The sequence below is a fragment of the Artibeus jamaicensis genome, unplaced genomic scaffold (assembly GCF_021234435.1).
Source record: "Artibeus jamaicensis isolate MK-2021 breed Jamaican fruit bat unplaced genomic scaffold, CSHL_Jam_final contig_685, whole genome shotgun sequence".
In the NCBI taxonomy this organism is placed as follows: Eukaryota; Metazoa; Chordata; class Mammalia; order Chiroptera; family Phyllostomidae; genus Artibeus; species Artibeus jamaicensis.
In genome coordinates, this window is record NW_026521924.1 from 20,170,461 (window position 1) to 20,187,904 (window position 17,444).

At 42.9% G+C, this 17,444-nt stretch overlaps 2 protein-coding genes across 4 annotated transcripts in view; one reads left to right on the plus strand and one right to left on the minus strand.

The window, feature by feature from the left end:
- The window catches only part of TTI1 (TELO2 interacting protein 1), a 48,595-nt gene extending 40,777 nt beyond the window's left edge, over nt 1-7,818 (minus strand). For both annotated transcript variants that reach the window (XM_037164649.2, XM_037164650.2), the window contains exon 1: nt 7,749-7,818. The gene's annotated coding sequence lies outside the window, so the exon portion shown is untranslated. The remainder of the gene's footprint in view (nt 1-7,748) is intronic.
- A 13-nt stretch (nt 7,819-7,831) lies between these two features.
- RPRD1B (regulation of nuclear pre-mRNA domain containing 1B) overlaps nt 7,832-17,444 on the plus strand; it is a 52,074-nt gene continuing 42,461 nt past the window's right edge. The window contains exons 1-2 of one of the 2 annotated variants that reach the window (XM_037164651.2): nt 7,833-8,430; nt 14,190-14,319. In XM_037164651.2, coding sequence (XP_037020546.1) covers nt 8,280-8,430; nt 14,190-14,319 — 281 coding nt within the window. In that variant the 5' untranslated portion in view covers nt 7,833-8,279. Of the gene's footprint in view, nt 8,431-14,189; nt 14,320-17,444 lie in introns of both variants that reach the window. The other variant, XM_037164652.2, reaches the window with a different exon arrangement.

Here is a 17,444-nt window from a genome sequence, read left to right on the forward strand (position 1 = left end):
TCAGAATCAAGGAAGAACAATGTGTAGAGGTTCCTGGGCCTTACACCTGATCTACTGAATCAGAATTTCTACTGGGGCTGGGGGTGGGGCTGCCAAGGTACGCCTGGGAATCTATTTTAGAAGCTCACAAACTCCAGCTGATGGCCAGCCAAGTGTGGGAAGCCTGCGCTGTACATACTCCACACACACTGCGCCTCGCGAAGAATGTGAGTCAGGTGACGAAAGAGGTGTTCACTCATAGCAGCGCTCACTGTACTCTGGGGGACTACCGCCTCGGGTTGAAATGATGGGCTTATCGTGCGTCTTTCCAACAGAATGGTATACTTTTTCAGTGTTGCAGCTTTACTGTGGTGGTCCCTGCATCTGGTGAAATGTCTGCCAAGCAGTTCCCACTGACTGTTTATTTAATAAAGGAGCAAAAGCTGGATAAATATGAAACCTCCAGCATACCCTGCAGTTTTGTAGCTTCCTGCTCATGCTTCTAACCAGAAAGGTTTCCTTAGCATATACTACATGCCATGCCCCGTGCCAAGCTCCTGAAGAGGAAAACGGAGACACAAAGTTGACTAGCAGGTCTAGCCCTGCACGTGGGGAGTGTCCTTGGAACATGAAGGGCAGAGACCAGAAGTTGGAGGAGGGGAATCAAGGAGACGTCCCATAAATCCTTCAGAAACTACTCCACACTCACTTAGTACTTTGTTTACCATTGTCCTCTGCAGAACACTTGTAAAACAGTGCCCTGTATTACACTACACGGGAAGCAAAACCAGATATGACCGAAGGACAGGGGACCACAAGCACAGGTGGTGACTTTAACTTTCACCTCTTGACAACTGACCAAACTAGACAGGAAATCAGAAAGGGTAACGGGAGAACTCACCACCACCACCACCAAACCAACAGGACCTAGTCAACATTTACAGAACACTTCAACTCACAATGGCAGAGGGCATGTTCTTTTCAAGGGCCCATAGTACATATACCGAGATAGACCACATCCTGACCATGAAACAAACCTCAATGGGTTTAAAGGAATTAAAATCACACCAAGTATATTCCCCAACCACAATGGAATCAAATGGGAAATCACTGACAGATAACAGGAAAATCTCCAAATACCTGGAAACAAAGCAACGCACTTCTAAATAACCTATGAATCAGAGAGGAAATCTCAAGGGAATTCTTCGGAAAAATGGGTATCGACAAAAATGAAAATACAACATATCAAAATGTGTGACATACAGCTATAGCCATGGTGAGAGGGAAATACATAGTACTAAAGGCATATATTAGAAAAGGGAAAAGGTCCCGAATTAATAATCTAAACTCCCACCTCAGAACCTAGGAAAAAAAACAAGCAAGATAAAACCGAAGTAAGCAGAAAAAATAAATAAAAATGAGAACAGAAACCAATGAAATTGAAACAGAAAACAATAGATAAAAATCAATAAAAACATTTGGTTCTTTGAAAGGATCAATAAAATTGATAAACTTTTGGAAAGACTGATGAAAGAAAAGAGAAATTAGAAATATCAGTAATAAAAGGAGATAACACTACAGACCTTGTAGACATCAAAAAATACAGGAAAACCACAAATATTAGTAGCTTTACACATAAATTTGACAACTTAGATGAAACAGTGAGTTCTTCAGAAAACACAAACTACTATATAACTAGTATATGCTAATGTAACACATAATATGAAATATATCATTTGAATAGTATTATAACTTTTAAGAAAATTGAATCTGTCATTTGCAAACAAAAAATAAAAAAGAAAATGAAAGAAAAAAAGAACTCTCCAAACTTAGATGATTTTACTGGAAACTTCTACCAACCATTTAAAGAAGAATTAAAACTAGACTCCTGGTCAAGGTGGCACTGCAGGTTAATGCGGTACTTGAATCCTCCCACAACCACGTCGAAATTTTAACCAAGCTACAGAACAGCCATCACTTAGAACCACCTGAAATCTAGCTGGATGGAAGTCCTATAACCAGGGGTTTAAAGAAGAGGCCACACTGAGACTGGCAGGGACGGTGGGGACTCGGAATGGGCTGGTCCCACATACATAGTTACATAAATATGTAACAGATAAAAATCGGGAGGGATATCTCAGCTGTGGAGGCACCCCCCTGAGGAACAAGGGGTCCCAGCCTCACACCAGGCCCCCATCCCAGGGTTCCAAAGCCAGGAAGAGAAGTCCCCATAACTTCTGGCTGTGAAAACCATCAGGGATTGAGGCTGAGTGAGAGAGAGTGCTTCTAGAGTCCCAGGAAGTTCTCCTTCATGGAGTCCGTCAGACCCACTCCCTCTTGAGCTCTAGTGCAGGGGCAGCAGCTTCAAAGGAACTGGGGACATACACAGAGAAACTGAATTGTCTGGCATCAAGGCAAGAGCTGGGGAGGCAGCTTTCCACCAGACAGAAGAGTGGGCAGAGCCCTGACCAGTGTGGCTCAGTTGGTTGGGCATTGTCCCACAAAGTGAAAGGTTGCTGGTTCAATTCCTGGTCAGGGCACATACACGCCTGGGTTGTGGTTTCAGTTCCCAAATGGGGTGTATATGAGAGGCAATGGATCAGTGTTTATCTCTCACATGGATGTTTCTCTCCCTTTCTCCCTCCCCCTCTAAAGTTTTTTAAAAATCTTAATTATTAAAAAGAAGTGCTGGCAGAGGCCATTGTTCCTTTTCTGGACCCACCCACCCACAGAGCCAGCAGGCAGGTGCTATATCTGAGTCTCCAACAACCGGGCTAACACTGTTCGCCCGGGCCTGGCGTTTCCCTGAGATCCCACCCCACCCAACTTGCAGGTCAACACAAGCCATTTCCAGAGGCTTTTTCATACAAATGGCCTCTCCTGTCTCATGCTCTGGACTTTCCTAAAAATCTCAAACAGGCTGCATCCAGCCTCTGTGTACCCTACACTTCTTGCTAAATGGTCCCAGGCCCAGCACTGGTTGCAGCCAGACTTGATTCAAGCTAGGCTCCTCCTGGGTCCTCCAAGTGCAGCACAAGTAGCAGCCATCTTTAGATGGCTCTGTAGCTTGTGCCGGATGGCCCTGGGCAGGGCACAGGAAGTGGCTGACCTTGTACCTCCTGGGAGGCACCAGAGCCAGTACCTGGTGAACAGCTCCAGACCATGCTGGATTACAACCCTACCATCTCTATGAGTCATGTGACACACTCAAGGGGTGGACTTGGAGAGCACCCAGGTCCTGCTCCCCAGGGTCGGTTCCTCTGCTGCAGTCAAAGCTGGTCCTCACAGCCAATGGGCCCAGGACAGACAAGCCCTCCCAGTGATGCCAAGAGCAACCAAGGCTCAACAACAGGATGGCACACTCAGCCCACACAGGAGCACACCTGGAGCGCCTAGCTCAGATGACTGGAAAGCTTGCACCACTGATCCCTGTAAGACACCTATTACACAAGGCTATTCTACCAAGTCCAGGAGATGTAGCAGCTCTACCTAATAAATAGGAACAACCACAGGGAAGCAGCCAAAATGTGGAGAGAAAGAAACAGGTCCCAAATGAAAGAAAAGGAGAAATCTCCAAAATTGAAGTGGAGGCAAGAAAACTACCAGATACAGAGTTCAAAACAATGGTTATAAGGATGCTCAAGGAGCTTAGTGAGAACTTCAACAGCATGAAAAAGGACACAGAAACCATAAAAAAAGAACTAGTCATAAATGAAGGTACACTAGCTAAAATGAGTAATTTATAGGGAGTCTACAGTAAAGCAGATGAAGCTGAGAATCAAATCAACTATTTGGAATATAAGCAAAGCAAAAACAACCAATCAGAACAGCAAAAATAAAACAGAAACACCAAAATTAAGCTAGTGTAAGGAGCCTCTGGGATAACTTCAAGCATACCAACAATTGCATCTTGCAGGTGCTGGAAAGAGAAAGCAAGAAACTGAAAACCTATCTGAAAAAATAATGACAAAAAACTTCCCTAACCTGGTGAAGAAAATAAGCCCAGGAAGCAGAGTCCCAAACAAGTTGAACCCAAAGAGGCCCACATCATAATTAAAATCCAAAAGGCTAAAGACAAAGAAAGAATCTTGAAAGCAGCAAGAGAAAAGCAGTTAGCTACCTACAAGGGAGCTCCCATAAGGCTATGAGCTGATGTCTCAGCAGAAACTTTGTAGGTCGTAAGGGAGTGGCACAAAATATTCCGAGTGATGAAAAGCAAGTACCTACAACCAAAATTACTTTACACAGCAAAACTATTATGTAGAATTGAGCTTCCCAGCCACCCCCCGCACACAAAAGGCTAAGTTCATCACCATCAAACCAGTATTACATGAGATGTTAAAATGTCTTCTTTAAGGAAATAAAAAGATACAAAAATATGACCAATAAAATGGCAATAAATACATATCTATCAACAACTGAATCTATGTAAAATAAATGAACAAACAGAATAGAAGCAGACTCATAGTTACAGAAAACTTTTCGATGGTTGCCAGATGGGAGTGGAGTTGAGGGATGGGTGAAAAAAGTGAAGGGATTAAGAAACACAAATTGGTTGTTACAGAACAGTCACGGGGATATAAAGTACAGTATAGGGACAGTAGTTGGTAATATTCTAACAACTATGTATGGTGTCAGATGGTACAAGAGTTACTGGGATGATCACTTAGTTACAGAATGTCTAATCACTGGGGTGGACTCCTGAAACTAATGTAATATTGTATGTCAACTGTAATAGAAAAATAAATATTTTCAATTAAAAAAATAAAACAAAACATTCGAAACAAAACAAAAGAATTAATAACAATTCTACACAATCTTCTAGAAAAGGAAGAGGAGGAAATACTTTCCAATCCATTTTATGAAGCCAGTTATCACCCTGATACCACCATACCCAACAAAGACAATACAAAAATTAAAGGAAAAACCCCTGCAGGCCAATTTCCCTCAGCAACAGTCCTAAACAAAATATTAGGAAATATAATTGGCAGCGTGTGAAAAGAATTACACATCACAACAAACCAGGGTTTATTCTAGGGATAAAAGGCTGGCTCAATATTCGAAAATCAGTCAGTGTAAATAAATATTAACAGGCTAAAGGAAAAAATCCCACAGGATTATACCATCCTCACCTTTCAGACCTCTAAGTGCGGAAGTTCCTAGGACTCAGTCACGTGGGCTGCTTTTTCTTCTGCACTTACTTGCTCTCGAGACTCCCAGTCATACCTCTAGCCCAGATCCCTCCCTTGAACTCCAGACCCACAAATTCAATCGCCTACAAAACAACACCTCTACTTGAATAAACATTTCCAACTGGACAAATCTAAACTCCTGCTCTTATTCCCCAAGCCAGCTCTTTCCTCTATTTAGTAAATGGAAAAATCCATTCTTATGATTGCTTAAGCTAAAACCTTGGGGTGGTATAAACTCATCTTTTATACCTCATATCTAATCTGTAAACAAATTCTGTTACCTCCTCTAAAATATAATCATACCTCAGTATTTGTCAGCTTCAGAACTCATCAAACCTATTACTGGTCATATTTAGATAAGAAAGAACGTTTTAGCACTCAGCGCTTGCTTGCCACTTGCTGCACTTGCTAGAACTTGTATGAGTCACAACACGACCCTGTAAGAGAAAGTGGTTCATCAGTTGTTGCTTGCCTGCCACTTGCTGGAATGAACTATGGATGAGTACGGAGGTACCACTGCATCCCCATAATCTGAACCTTCCTTACCACCTACACCGTGGTGTGCATTACCATTTCACCTGGGTTATTACGACAGCTGCCAAACTGGTCTTTTTGCTTCTACGCTCACACCTTTACCATCTGTTTTTTACTTAACAGCGACAATGCTCCTCCTTTACTCATAATCATCCGATGGACTCTCATTCCACTCGGTAATGTCCAAAGTCCTTAATATCCCTACAACTCCCCGCGCAGTATGGTCCCTGGCTACTTTCCGAGCTCATTTCCAGCCTTCTGGTTCATACCACTTCAGCCCTATGGTCCTCTGTGGTGCTCCTCAAAACTGCCCAAAGTGGTCTAACCTCAGGACTCTGTACTTGGGTTTCCCTCTGTCTGGATCAACATTCCACCCCATGGCATATGGCTCGTTCTCTCACTTTTTTCAGGGCTCTGGTCAAATGTCATATGGTTAACCATATGGTCATATGGTTAACCATAACCATATGAGGGAGGCCTTCTGTGACCCGCATACATGATAGACTCCTATTCCGCCACACACACATTCCTCATCCCCCTTACCTTTCTTTTTATTTAAAGCACTTGTCACTTTCTGATTCATTTCATACTTGCATGTTTAGTTTATCCACCTTCCCCTACAGAAGTTAAGCTTCTCGTGACATGGATTCTGTTTGCCTAGAGTAATACTTCAGATATAGACGTTCAAAATCATTTGCTGAAAGAATGAACAACCACTGGCACAGGAGCAAAGAATTTGGGACCAGACATCAGATAAGCTTGATTTGACTCCTGGCTCTGTCATTTCTTCTGTCCAGGTGACACTGGACAGATTACTCACCCATGTTTTATGCTTTCTCACTTATCAAATAGTGATAATAACCCCCCACTCCAAAAGACTGTTGTAATGATTAAATAAAAGGATGTATGTAATGTGCTTAATACAAAGTAGTTTGGTATAAAAAAACTCAGTATATGACAGTTACTTAATACACAAAGATGGATACACTAATGCCCGAGGTTATAATTATCAGATGTTGAATGTGTGATTTTACACTTCTCATCTTTTACATTCACTCTTTCAGTTATGAATCAGGTGCTGGGGTAAAGACGACAGATAAGATGCAATCGATTCCCTCTAATCTTCTTTGTGATCTTGGGGAGGTCTCCTAACCTCTCTCACCCTGTTTCCTCATTTGCCAAACAGGAATTACATACTCCCTACCTCACAGCCTTTTGCCAAGAATTAAATGAGTTACTGAGTGAACACACTGTCTAGCTTACACCAACTGCTCACTACATTGACCACGATTATGAGTCTGGTCTGGAAGAGAAGCATCTAAGCAAAGAACTACAAGACAGTGCATTAAAAGCAAAAACAGGCATCAACTAGGAGAGACCATCTCCTAACTGGAGTCTGCCCACAACTGGTTAAGTTCTACGATGATCAGGAAAGTTTAAAATTCCACATGACTACTATAACCTAACTTCAGAGAAGATGGACAAATTTTCCTGATGATTTATTTGATAACTGGAATTTAACATGTTTTTAGAAAGGAAAGGGGTTCCGAACCTGAAATATTTTTTCATTGACTTCTCTGCCCGCCAAAAGTTAGCATGAAACCTGAGGCACAGTCAAATGGACCCCCAAAAGCCAGCCTGTACTTTCCCGAATAAAGCAACCGAGTAAGAGCCAAGAGCAGGACTGTGTGTTCTGTAGAGGTGCTGTCACAGACTAGACTTCAGAACTGGACATTAAAGTGTGGCTCTGGAGCCCAACGGGAGCTCATCAGGTGAGAAAAGGGGGGAGTCACCTTTGGAGAAGGGACAGCCAGAGCCGTGGCGTGGAGGCGTGAAAAGTACACGTGGGTGGCTTGGCGAAGCAAAAAGTTTTGGGGGGAGGGAGGCCAGGGAGCGGTGCATACAGAGAAAGAGTGCGGCCTAGAGTCTGCCTGGTGAGAAGACTCCCCCTCACATATCCAGGTCATTATCTCTCAGCATCGGTGTCCCCTCTGGATCCCCCTCCTGTTGGTATCCCTATTGCTCCCGCCACTCTTCTCTTACCTCGTCTTCCAGTGTTTCCCTCTCCCGCCTCCTCAGCCTCGCCGGAAGTGACGCGTAACTGGCGCGCCGCCCCGCGCCAGAAAGGTTCCGCGGGACTTGGAGAAAGGGTTCCAGTGAGACACACTGCGCCGGCGTGCGGGCGCGAGCGGTCAAAGCGCCTTCCGGAGGCCGCCAAACTGCGTTCTTTTCCCCGTCTGTCGCTGTCGAAGTGCCCTGAACGAGATTTACTGAGGTCGCCATTGGAGGCGCGTTTCTACAGCTCTGAGACCTCGCAGTGTCCAGCTACTCCGGCCCTTGCCCTTTGACCCTGCTCTTGCGGCGGGGTGAGAGGTCGGTGGCCATCTTGTGGCGGCGGTGCGGGCGGCTGTTACTGCGGAGACCCATCCCCCTCCCCCCCTTGTCCGCCTGGCTGTCTGTCAGTCAGTGAAGAGTCCCGCAGGAGGTCCGGTGGGGCCCTGGCCTTGCGCCGTCGCTCTTCCCGCCGCACTGGGCGGCCCAGGCCGCTCCCCGCCGGGCCTCACCGTCGCCACCATGTCCTCCTTCTCGGAGTCGGCGCTGGAAAAGAAGCTGTCGGAGCTGAGCAACTCTCAGCAGAGCGTGCAGACCCTGTCTCTGTGGCTTATCCACCACCGCAAGCACGCGGGACCCATCGTCTCAGTCTGGCATCGCGAGCTCCGCAAAGGTAAACACTCCCTCCCCCACCCTCTGGGACCCTCCCCGGGCTGTCCTCTTCCCCACCCACTGCTGAGGCCCCTCTAGCTTCTTTATTGAGCCTGGCTTTGCTGGCCCGGGCCTCTGATGGCGCTTTTGAGGTTGGAGACGGTGCTATCCCCATTTCTCAGAAAAGGAGATTGAGGCCTGGGAAGGTTTAAGGTACCTGTCTGAGATTCCACCGGCCAGGGCCCCAGGACCCAGACTCCCAGTGCAGCCATCCATTCTCCCCTCGGGCTCCTCTGGACACTTGTGACTTTCACTGTCTTGGCAGGGCTCAGCACTTTGTGGAGATTACTGGCCCTAGCCTGTTGTGTGCCAGGCGCTTTACTGGGCGTTTGGAGTAAGAGCCAGCAGACTCTGGGGTAAGACTGCCTAGATCGAGTCCTGGCTCAGCCACTTACTAGCTGAGCGATAGTGGACAAGTTTCATCATCTCTTTGCCTCTGTTTTCTCATCTGTAAAACAAGGACAAGGATAGCTGCCACTTTCAGAGCCCTTATTCTGTGCCTGTCACTGTGCCGAGACCTTTGCATAATATCCTCGCGCTCAGTTCTCAAGAACAGCGCTGTGAAGTGGGTGCAGCTACTCCTGGTATAGAGAGGTTAAGGGGCCACACACCACCTCTTCTCATGCAACTTTCATTGATTCTATTTATTTGTTTGTTTTATTTATTTAGAGAGATGGGAAGGGAGGAAGAGAAACATTAATGTGTGAGAGATACATCTACACGTTGCTTCTCCCACAGCTACAACCAGGGACCTGGCCCAAGACCCAGGCATGTGCCCTGACTGGGAATCGAACCTGTGACCCTTCGGGGTTACAGGCGAATGCTCAATCCGCTGAGCCACACCAGCCAGGGCTGACTTTCATTGAGTCTAGATCCTGCTCATGATCCATTGAGCTCAGCCTGTTGTGTGCCAGGCACTAGGTTGGGTGCTTGAAAGCATGCTGGCTCCAGCAGCCAACTACCTGGAATTTAAGCCTCACTTGGTCAAATGTTTAGTCAAAATGTTGGACATTTACTGACCCCAGCGGCTTAACCTCTTTGCTCCTCTGTTTTCTTACCTGTAAAATGGAGATGATATTTACTTGCCTTTATTATGTGCCAGGCACAGTACTGATATCTTTACATACATTGCCATTTCTTAAATTCTAAGTAGAAATTGTGCAGATGAGGAAAATCTGAGACTCAAACAGCTTGCTGTGGAGAGTAAAGAGGATAATCCCTATGAAAATGGAGCCTGATGTCCAGCACCTGGTGGGCACTGGATAAATAGTGGGGAGGTGGGATTAGAGATTACTCAGTGTGAGGCACAGTCTTCACCTTCAAGTTGCTTACAGGCTGGTGGGGAAAGGTGGTGGCCTGCACAGCTGTCTGATGCTCCGGCAGGTTCCATAGTGAAGCCGAGGGCCCAACGATTTGAGCTGTTTCCAACAGCTTGTTTGTGTGGTAGGCCCTTCAGAGCATAGGAATCCACTTCAGTTGTGTTCTCTACTGTAATCTGCGAGGTAGGGATTCCACCCTGTTTTACAGATGAGGAAACTGAAGTGGCTAAATGGTATTTTTAAGGCATTATAACTGGTGAGGCTGGGACTGCATCAGGATGGCAGACCCCCAAATTCATAGTTCTTTCACGAGACCCAGCTCTAGCCCTCTAGTAGAGACTCCCAAATATCAAGGGTCTCTTCAGCTTTCTGGGCAGGGCAGTTGCAGGGTAGAGTCTAGCTTCATGTACCCCATCGCGCCATTCAGATATTTCCAACATCTGAGCTGTGAACAAAATGTGAATCGCCTCTGCAGGATCCTATCTGGTAGGATCTGAGACAGATCAGAGTCCATCTCAAATATCACATTTGTGAAGGCTTCTTGGTTGTGAAGACTTCTGGGCTTACCCCACCTTACCCTGCTTGAGTTTCAAAAACAAGAACAAAAGCACAGGAAAAAAACAGTTTACAGAGTGCATTTATCTGTGAAGCTCCTTTACTCCAAATCACATATGGAAGGTTATGTTATAAGCGGGCCCACATTATTAACCCCCATTCGACAGATGAGAAGATAAAGATACAGAGATGCTTTGTTCAGGAGCACACAGCTGGGGCAGGATCCCAGAGCTCTCTGACCCCAAAACTGGTGTTTCAAGTACCTCGGACCTCCCTGCATTCAGTAAGGGGAGGTGATCATAACCTTCCAACCTAACCTGTAGTGTTTTTGTTCATTAAAATTAATCACGGCATCCCATTCCACACCCATTTAGCATTTACAGTTGATCCTCTGTATCCATAGGTTCTGTATCCAACCGTGGATTGAAAATATTCCAGAGAAAAATTACATTGTTGCTGACGTGTTCTCTTGTGTAGTTAGGCCTGGGAGGGATGCTTCTGGGCTAAACATTTGCATACTTTTTTTCCTTGTCATTCTTGAAATAATGCAGTATAACAACTATTTACATAGTGTTTACATTGTATTAGGTAATGTGTGTAATCCTGAGATGATTGAAAATATATGGGAGGATTTGCTTAGGATATGCAAATAGTATATATCGATTTATACAGGGACTTGAGTATCTTAGGCTTTGGGTGTTCATGCAGGGTTGGGGGGGTGGGAGGGCCTTAGAAACAATCCCCCCCATGGATAATACTGAGGGACTATGTACTATATCTTATTCTTGCTAGTTATGTCTTTTACACTAAGTTGTGTTTTGAGGGAGAAACTAGGCCTCTTGTTTCTTTGTAACACCTACAGTATTGAGCATGGTGCCTGTTACAGTTTAAAAAAAATAGATTAGGAGTTAAATCATGGTCTCTGACATTTTGACTGAACAGCACTAATACAACTTTCTGTGATGCTAAAAATGTTTTACATCTTTCCCAGTCAGGGCACATTCGTGGGTTGCAGGCCAGTTCCCAGCAGGGGCCAGTTCCCAGCAGGGGATGCACCAGGAGCAACCATACATTGATATTTCTCACCCTCTCTCCTTCCCTTCCCCTCTAAAGATAAATAAATAAAATCTTTAAAAAAAATGTTTTACATCTGTGCTGTCCAACAAGGTAGCCACTTGCCACCAGTGGCTCTTTAGCACTTGAAATGTATGACTAAGGAATGCAAGTTTTGAATAAATACAATAAAAAATTTAATTATTGGATGTTGCTAGCCACAATTTAAGTGTTCACTGATGTTGCTAGTGGCCACCATGTTGGACAGTGCAGAGCTGGAGGATGCTCTTACAAGGATCAGGATACAGCTTCCCTCGTAAGTTGAAAATGCCCCCATGCTAAAGTGGAAAAGATTTTGTGCCCTAATGTTCAAATTGACCAGCCTCGTAGGTTCTGGCCCACCCTGTTAAAAGTGTACATTTCTGTCTATGGTCAAGTCATTTTCCCTAAGATATTCGCAGACTATCTCTGAGTTGCCTTCAAAATATTTACCAGACTTTAAAAAAAATTTTTCCTTGCTCAAATACCATGTCTATTGCTGTTGTATTGTTTTTCTTTCCACTTCCTAGGAACTTCTCCCCTTTATGATTCAGTTTGGTATAAAATGCTCAATATTAGCTGAATATTTTTTACTAGTGTTTTTGTATCTTGGCCTGAAGCAGATCAGTAATCTTTGTTTTTAAACTTACTTTTCTAAGAAGGTGTCAAAACCAGCCAAACAAGTGAAAATTTTTGGCCAACTAGTTATTTAAACCTTGCTCAATAACTATTTCATCCAGTTTGGAAGGGGCCTAGGTTGTGTGTGAAAAGATCTATTTTGTCCCGGTGGAAGGACATCTGAATAAGTGAGCTGTCACTTGGAGCTGGAGTAGAGGGCGTGTGTTGTGTATGTTACGATGGTTTGTTCGATGGTTTGTTCAGGCGCTCTTGGGCTTTGTTGTATCTTATTTATGCACATGGTGCTTATGTTGTCTGTTCAGGATGTGGAGGGATAAAGTTTTATCCTAAATAAGCCCCCCTTGCCAAGTTTAAGAATGATGAAAATTAATTGGCACTGCAGATACTGACTGAAAACTCTGGCTCTCTCGCCTGTTAGCTGTCCTATTTGTAATACTGAAAACCATATCAGGTCTTTCTGGAATGTCCATGGCGTTTTGTGATACGGATTTTGGATTCCTTTTTTTTTTTTTTTTTAAACATAACTATATAGAATTTGTAATGCTTCACTTTTGTGAAGTCAGTTTTACTTTGCTGAAGTTCTGTTTACTTTAGATGTAAATGCATTTATATCTAAATGCATTAAGTCTATGGCATTATGGACTGGGTAGTTCTACTTGCTCCAACATCCTGGAAGAAGGTTTGCTTTTTTAAGACTTTTGCCATTCATACCTTTGTAGCAACACAGCTCTAGGTTTTCAGTGTTCTCATCAGATGGCCATCAAAATTAGGTTATTACCAGAAGGTTAGTACAATTCGGTACATCCATATTTAATTTTTTGGAGCACTTTAAGTCACCAGTTTCAGCCATAAATATGCTTTTAAAGTCTTGTTTTCAACTTGGGTTATACTTCTGTAGCTACATTTAAAAATGTCAGATCTGCCCTGGCTGGTGCAGCTCAGTGAATTGAGTGCCCTCCTGCAAACCAAAGGGTGGCTGGTTCAATTCCCAGTCAGGGCACATGCCTGGGTTGCAGGCCAGGTCTCCCATAGAGGGCACATGAGAGGCAAGCACACACTGATGTTCCTCTCCCTGTCCTTCTCCCTCTCTTCCCCTCTGTCTAAAAATAAATAAATAAAGTCTTTAAAAAAAAAGTCGCATCTTATGCCTTGCTATGTCTGAATTTATATATGCTGTGTGCATTTCAAAAGAAACTAGTGGTTTCTGAGAGAAATGCAGTAAGGACTGGGTGTGTATGGAGGTTGACATAGGTCTTGCTCGAGATTTTCAGATGTTTTGAACTGTCTGATTGTGTTTTTATTTATTTCTTTTAAAAGAAAACTGGGACCAAAAATTGTAATGATGTAACTTTATGGTTGAAAAGTTATGTGCATAGAAGCCAAGAAATTCAGTAATGTTCCCCCAAGCAACTGTAACTCATATATTACGTGAGGTTTTTATGGTTTAATATATGATACCATATAGAGTAGAAGGAAACTCTACATTTAGTATGTATGAGAGAGAAGAATTACAGTTTTTGTGGGAGCCATAATTTTGCATATCCAGATTTCAGACATGTGTAAATTTTCATTTATAATGTAGCATTAGTGTTTATCTGTATTTGAGATAAATATCATTGCTGCACCTAGAGATTCCTCTGGGTTGTAGAGTTGATGTAATGACTGATGATGGTTATTTGAGTGTTCAAAGGGAAATTCTCCGTCTAGGAGCATAAATTACAAGAAACTAACTCAATCTTTCATTCAGCAGTATTTGATAATTAATTGTGAGTTAGAAAAGTTCATTTTTGCAATAGAATAAGTGAAAACCTTGGTTTTAACATGTCGTCTGGAGAATGTTGACTGCTTACCCTCTAAGAGTTTTCTTTACATTATTTCATTTTACTGCTAATTACCCTGATTAAAATAACAAAGAAATGAAGATGGGCCGTTCTCACTTTGCTTTTTACAAAAGTGGTATTCTCAAACCTTCAGGTTGTTTTTCATACATACAGCACCCTTGATTTCAAGTAGATAATGCTTGTCTTAATTTTTTTAGGAGTATCTTTGGGCAAAAGAATTATGGATTGCTAATTTCCTCGGTGTAAGTTAAATTATCTTCTTTTTTTCTTTCCAGCCAAATCAAATAGAAAGCTTACTTTTCTGTACTTAGCAAATGATGTCATCCAAAACAGTAAAAGGAAAGGACCTGAGTTCACTAGAGAATTTGAATCTGTCCTTGTGGATGCTTTTTCTCATGTTGCCAGGTATGTTGTCTCTTGTTTTTTTTTGTTTAGTTTTTAAATACTTTACCTTTCCTCCTTTTTTGTTTCTTCCTTTTCCAAGATAACTTTTGGAAATTGACAGCTTGTACTTAACAGAGATGCGCTTTACAGAGTGATGCAAAGGCTAAATTATGGTTTTATGTTTTGCTGGGCCCTTAAAAACTACCTCAGACATGGAAACATTTCGATGCTTTACAGGGATTTAGTCTAAAACTCGAAACACATCTTTTTTCCCTAGATGTAGTCATTTATTAAATTAGTTTCTTGAATATGGTATTTTTCTTGGTTTGGCTGAAATGTCTCATTAGCTTATGGTCAAAAAACAAAGCCAAATAGTACAAGGGAATTTTCCAGTAACAAAACCTTATTAACAAAAAAGTTAGTTTCTTATGCCTTTATTTTTAGTTCCTTTGGATGCCTAGATGTCTAAAAATAGTGGTCATTTCTGTAAGTGCAAAGGTAGTTTCAAGTGTGGAAAGCAAATATTTGCTCTGGCTGTACCCCATGGAGCCTCTCCCGCTGCTGTGTGTTCCGACAGGACTGGAGCACGGAGCACCCCAAACACATCTCAGAAAACATCCATCAGAGTAAAAGTTTTACAAATCACTTGTTCATTTAAAAACAAATCACTTTTCTGTAGACACAAGTTAGTTGCCCAAGGGGAGCAGAGAAAAATTATTTTTCATTAGAATATTACTAAGTAAACATACAAAAGTAAACGTCTTTACAAAAGGAAATTGGGGAGGGCACAGAGGAGACTAGTGGTTTAAAAATTGTTCTAGGGTCTAAATTGTAAATGAAAGGTCTAAAATGTGAACATAAGTCTGACAGCCCATAAAAGATTTGAAACAGTGGAAGGAATAAAATGGGACATCCAAAAGAAACAAATGACGTATAGCTTTCGGAAATGCAGAAAAAGACTTTTGTTTGTCCACTACATTGCTGGCTTGCTCTTTTGGTGAACATGCACACCAAAGAAACAGAATGTGTTATGAACTTGAATAAATGCTGTCTCCTTATTACAGAGTCAGCTTAGAACAAACTACTAGACTAGCTATTTGAAACTGGAGACAGCCTTTCTAAAAAATTATATTTCATTGATTATGCTGTCACAGTTTGTCCTCATTCCCCCCCTTTGCCCCCCTCGCTCCCAGCACCCCCCACTCCTCAGACAGTCCCCTCACCATTGTTTATGTCCAGGGGTCACTCCTGTAAGTTCTTTGGCTCCCTTTCCTGTACTGTACTTTACATCCCCATGGCTATTCTGTAACTACTTATTTGTACTTATCAATCCCTTCACCTCTTTGCCCATCCCCCCCCCCCGCCCCCCATCTGGCAACTATCAAAATGCTCTCTGGATCCATGATTCTGGAGCCAGTCATTTTTTTTGGTTTTGAGCTGATTGATTCGGTTTCTTAGTCATTGGTCGCCGCTCTGCCTCCAGCACTGAGTGGTGTTATATCTGATACTTAGCTGTTTGGGCCTGAGTTTCCTAATTAGAGTTGTGAGGCTAGAGTAAAAGTGTGTTTGAATATATACAGTACAGTGACTGATCCAAGGGCTTTGCTCCTTTATGCAAATATACTAAGCTATAAAACTCTGGGAAGAGAAGGACCATTTCTTTTTTTGTTCCTTGCTGTATCCCAAGCACCTGCTGAAGTGGCTGGCACAGAGCTGCTGGGCCATGTGGCTTCAGGGACACCTTTTCTGTAGCCTTGATGGGAATCACCAGTGGTGTCCCAGGAGCCGGGCAACATTCGGATCTGCCCTGGCACAGAGTTAGTTGTTCAATAAATATTTGATGAATTTGTAAGTTAATTTAGGGTGTAGGAAATTGACGAATCGTTTTCTGTAGGGTTAATAGGTATAACATTTTTATTTAAAAATTGAACAATAATCGTTAGGTGCCCTAAATCCAGAAAAGGGCAAGCAGAAAGGGACCAAAAAAGGGTAGTACCAGGATTGAAAAATTCCTTTTTTACTTGGTAGCATCTTAAAACTATCTAGAAGGAAGTATAAAAAGGTTTTGTCATATTCTGTGGCATTGTGGGGAAAAATAAACCTGGTCCTTTTTAATTAAAAAATGAATTTTAAAAAACTCATTTTTGCATTCTTCTAGTTCTTTTAAGGTCCTATTCGGGTATTATATTTGTGATTTCCATGTTTCCAAGCCCCCTCCGCCTACCATTGTTAGAACAGAAAGACTAGCCACTCCACTGCAGGCCTGATGTCGCTTAGCAGCAGTAAGAAGTGCTTTCTGGAAGGGTTTCCTGTGGCCAGTTGATGGACAAAGATAGTTGACCTATTAATATTGACCAAAGTTTATTAGGAATCTCTTTATGATAATTTCCTACCTCTTCCCTCAGCCACCCACTCCAAAAAATCCCCAAGCCAAACCTTTCAATCAAGTCAGAGAAAGCCGCCAAGATCATAGGGTAGATTCAATGTGAATAGCGGTTCAGGCAACCAGACTTTGATCTGGTTTTCCACACAAATGCCTTCTTGTTTTCATCTCAGTTTGAAGATGGTTTTTCACCTTATTTTTCGTTCAGTGTGTATTTGAGTACCTTCTGTGTGCCAAGAACTGATCCAGACAGTAGGGAGCAGCCATGAATAAGGTCAGCAAGGGGAAATAAGTGAACAGGATACTTGCAGAGAGTGAGAATGTGGATATAATAAAATAGAATGGCGTTCTAGAGTGGGATTTCTTCTAGTGTGGTAAAGGAAGGCCTCTGAGGAAGTGATGTCTGAGGTCATCGCGTGAAGTAGGAATGTCCGGTAGAAATAATCTTGGCGTGTTAAGAGGATCAGGCTGAAGGCCAGTAAGGTTAGAACACATTGAGCAAAGGGGAAAGTAGCTCCCAGCTAATTTCAGAGAAATGGGCAGATGCCAGTCACATATGTCTTGTCGGTGTTGGGAGAGGGTTTTGGGAGTATCAGTGATGAAGGATTTTAAGCAGGAGAATGATACATTCATTCTATCACATTGTTAAAAGATCCCTTTGGCTTGGTTTGGAAAATGGATTATTAGGGCCAATAATCCCAAGAGAGGCAGGGATATTAGTTTGGAGGATATTGCTCTAATACAGTCTAGAGGTGTCATTGGC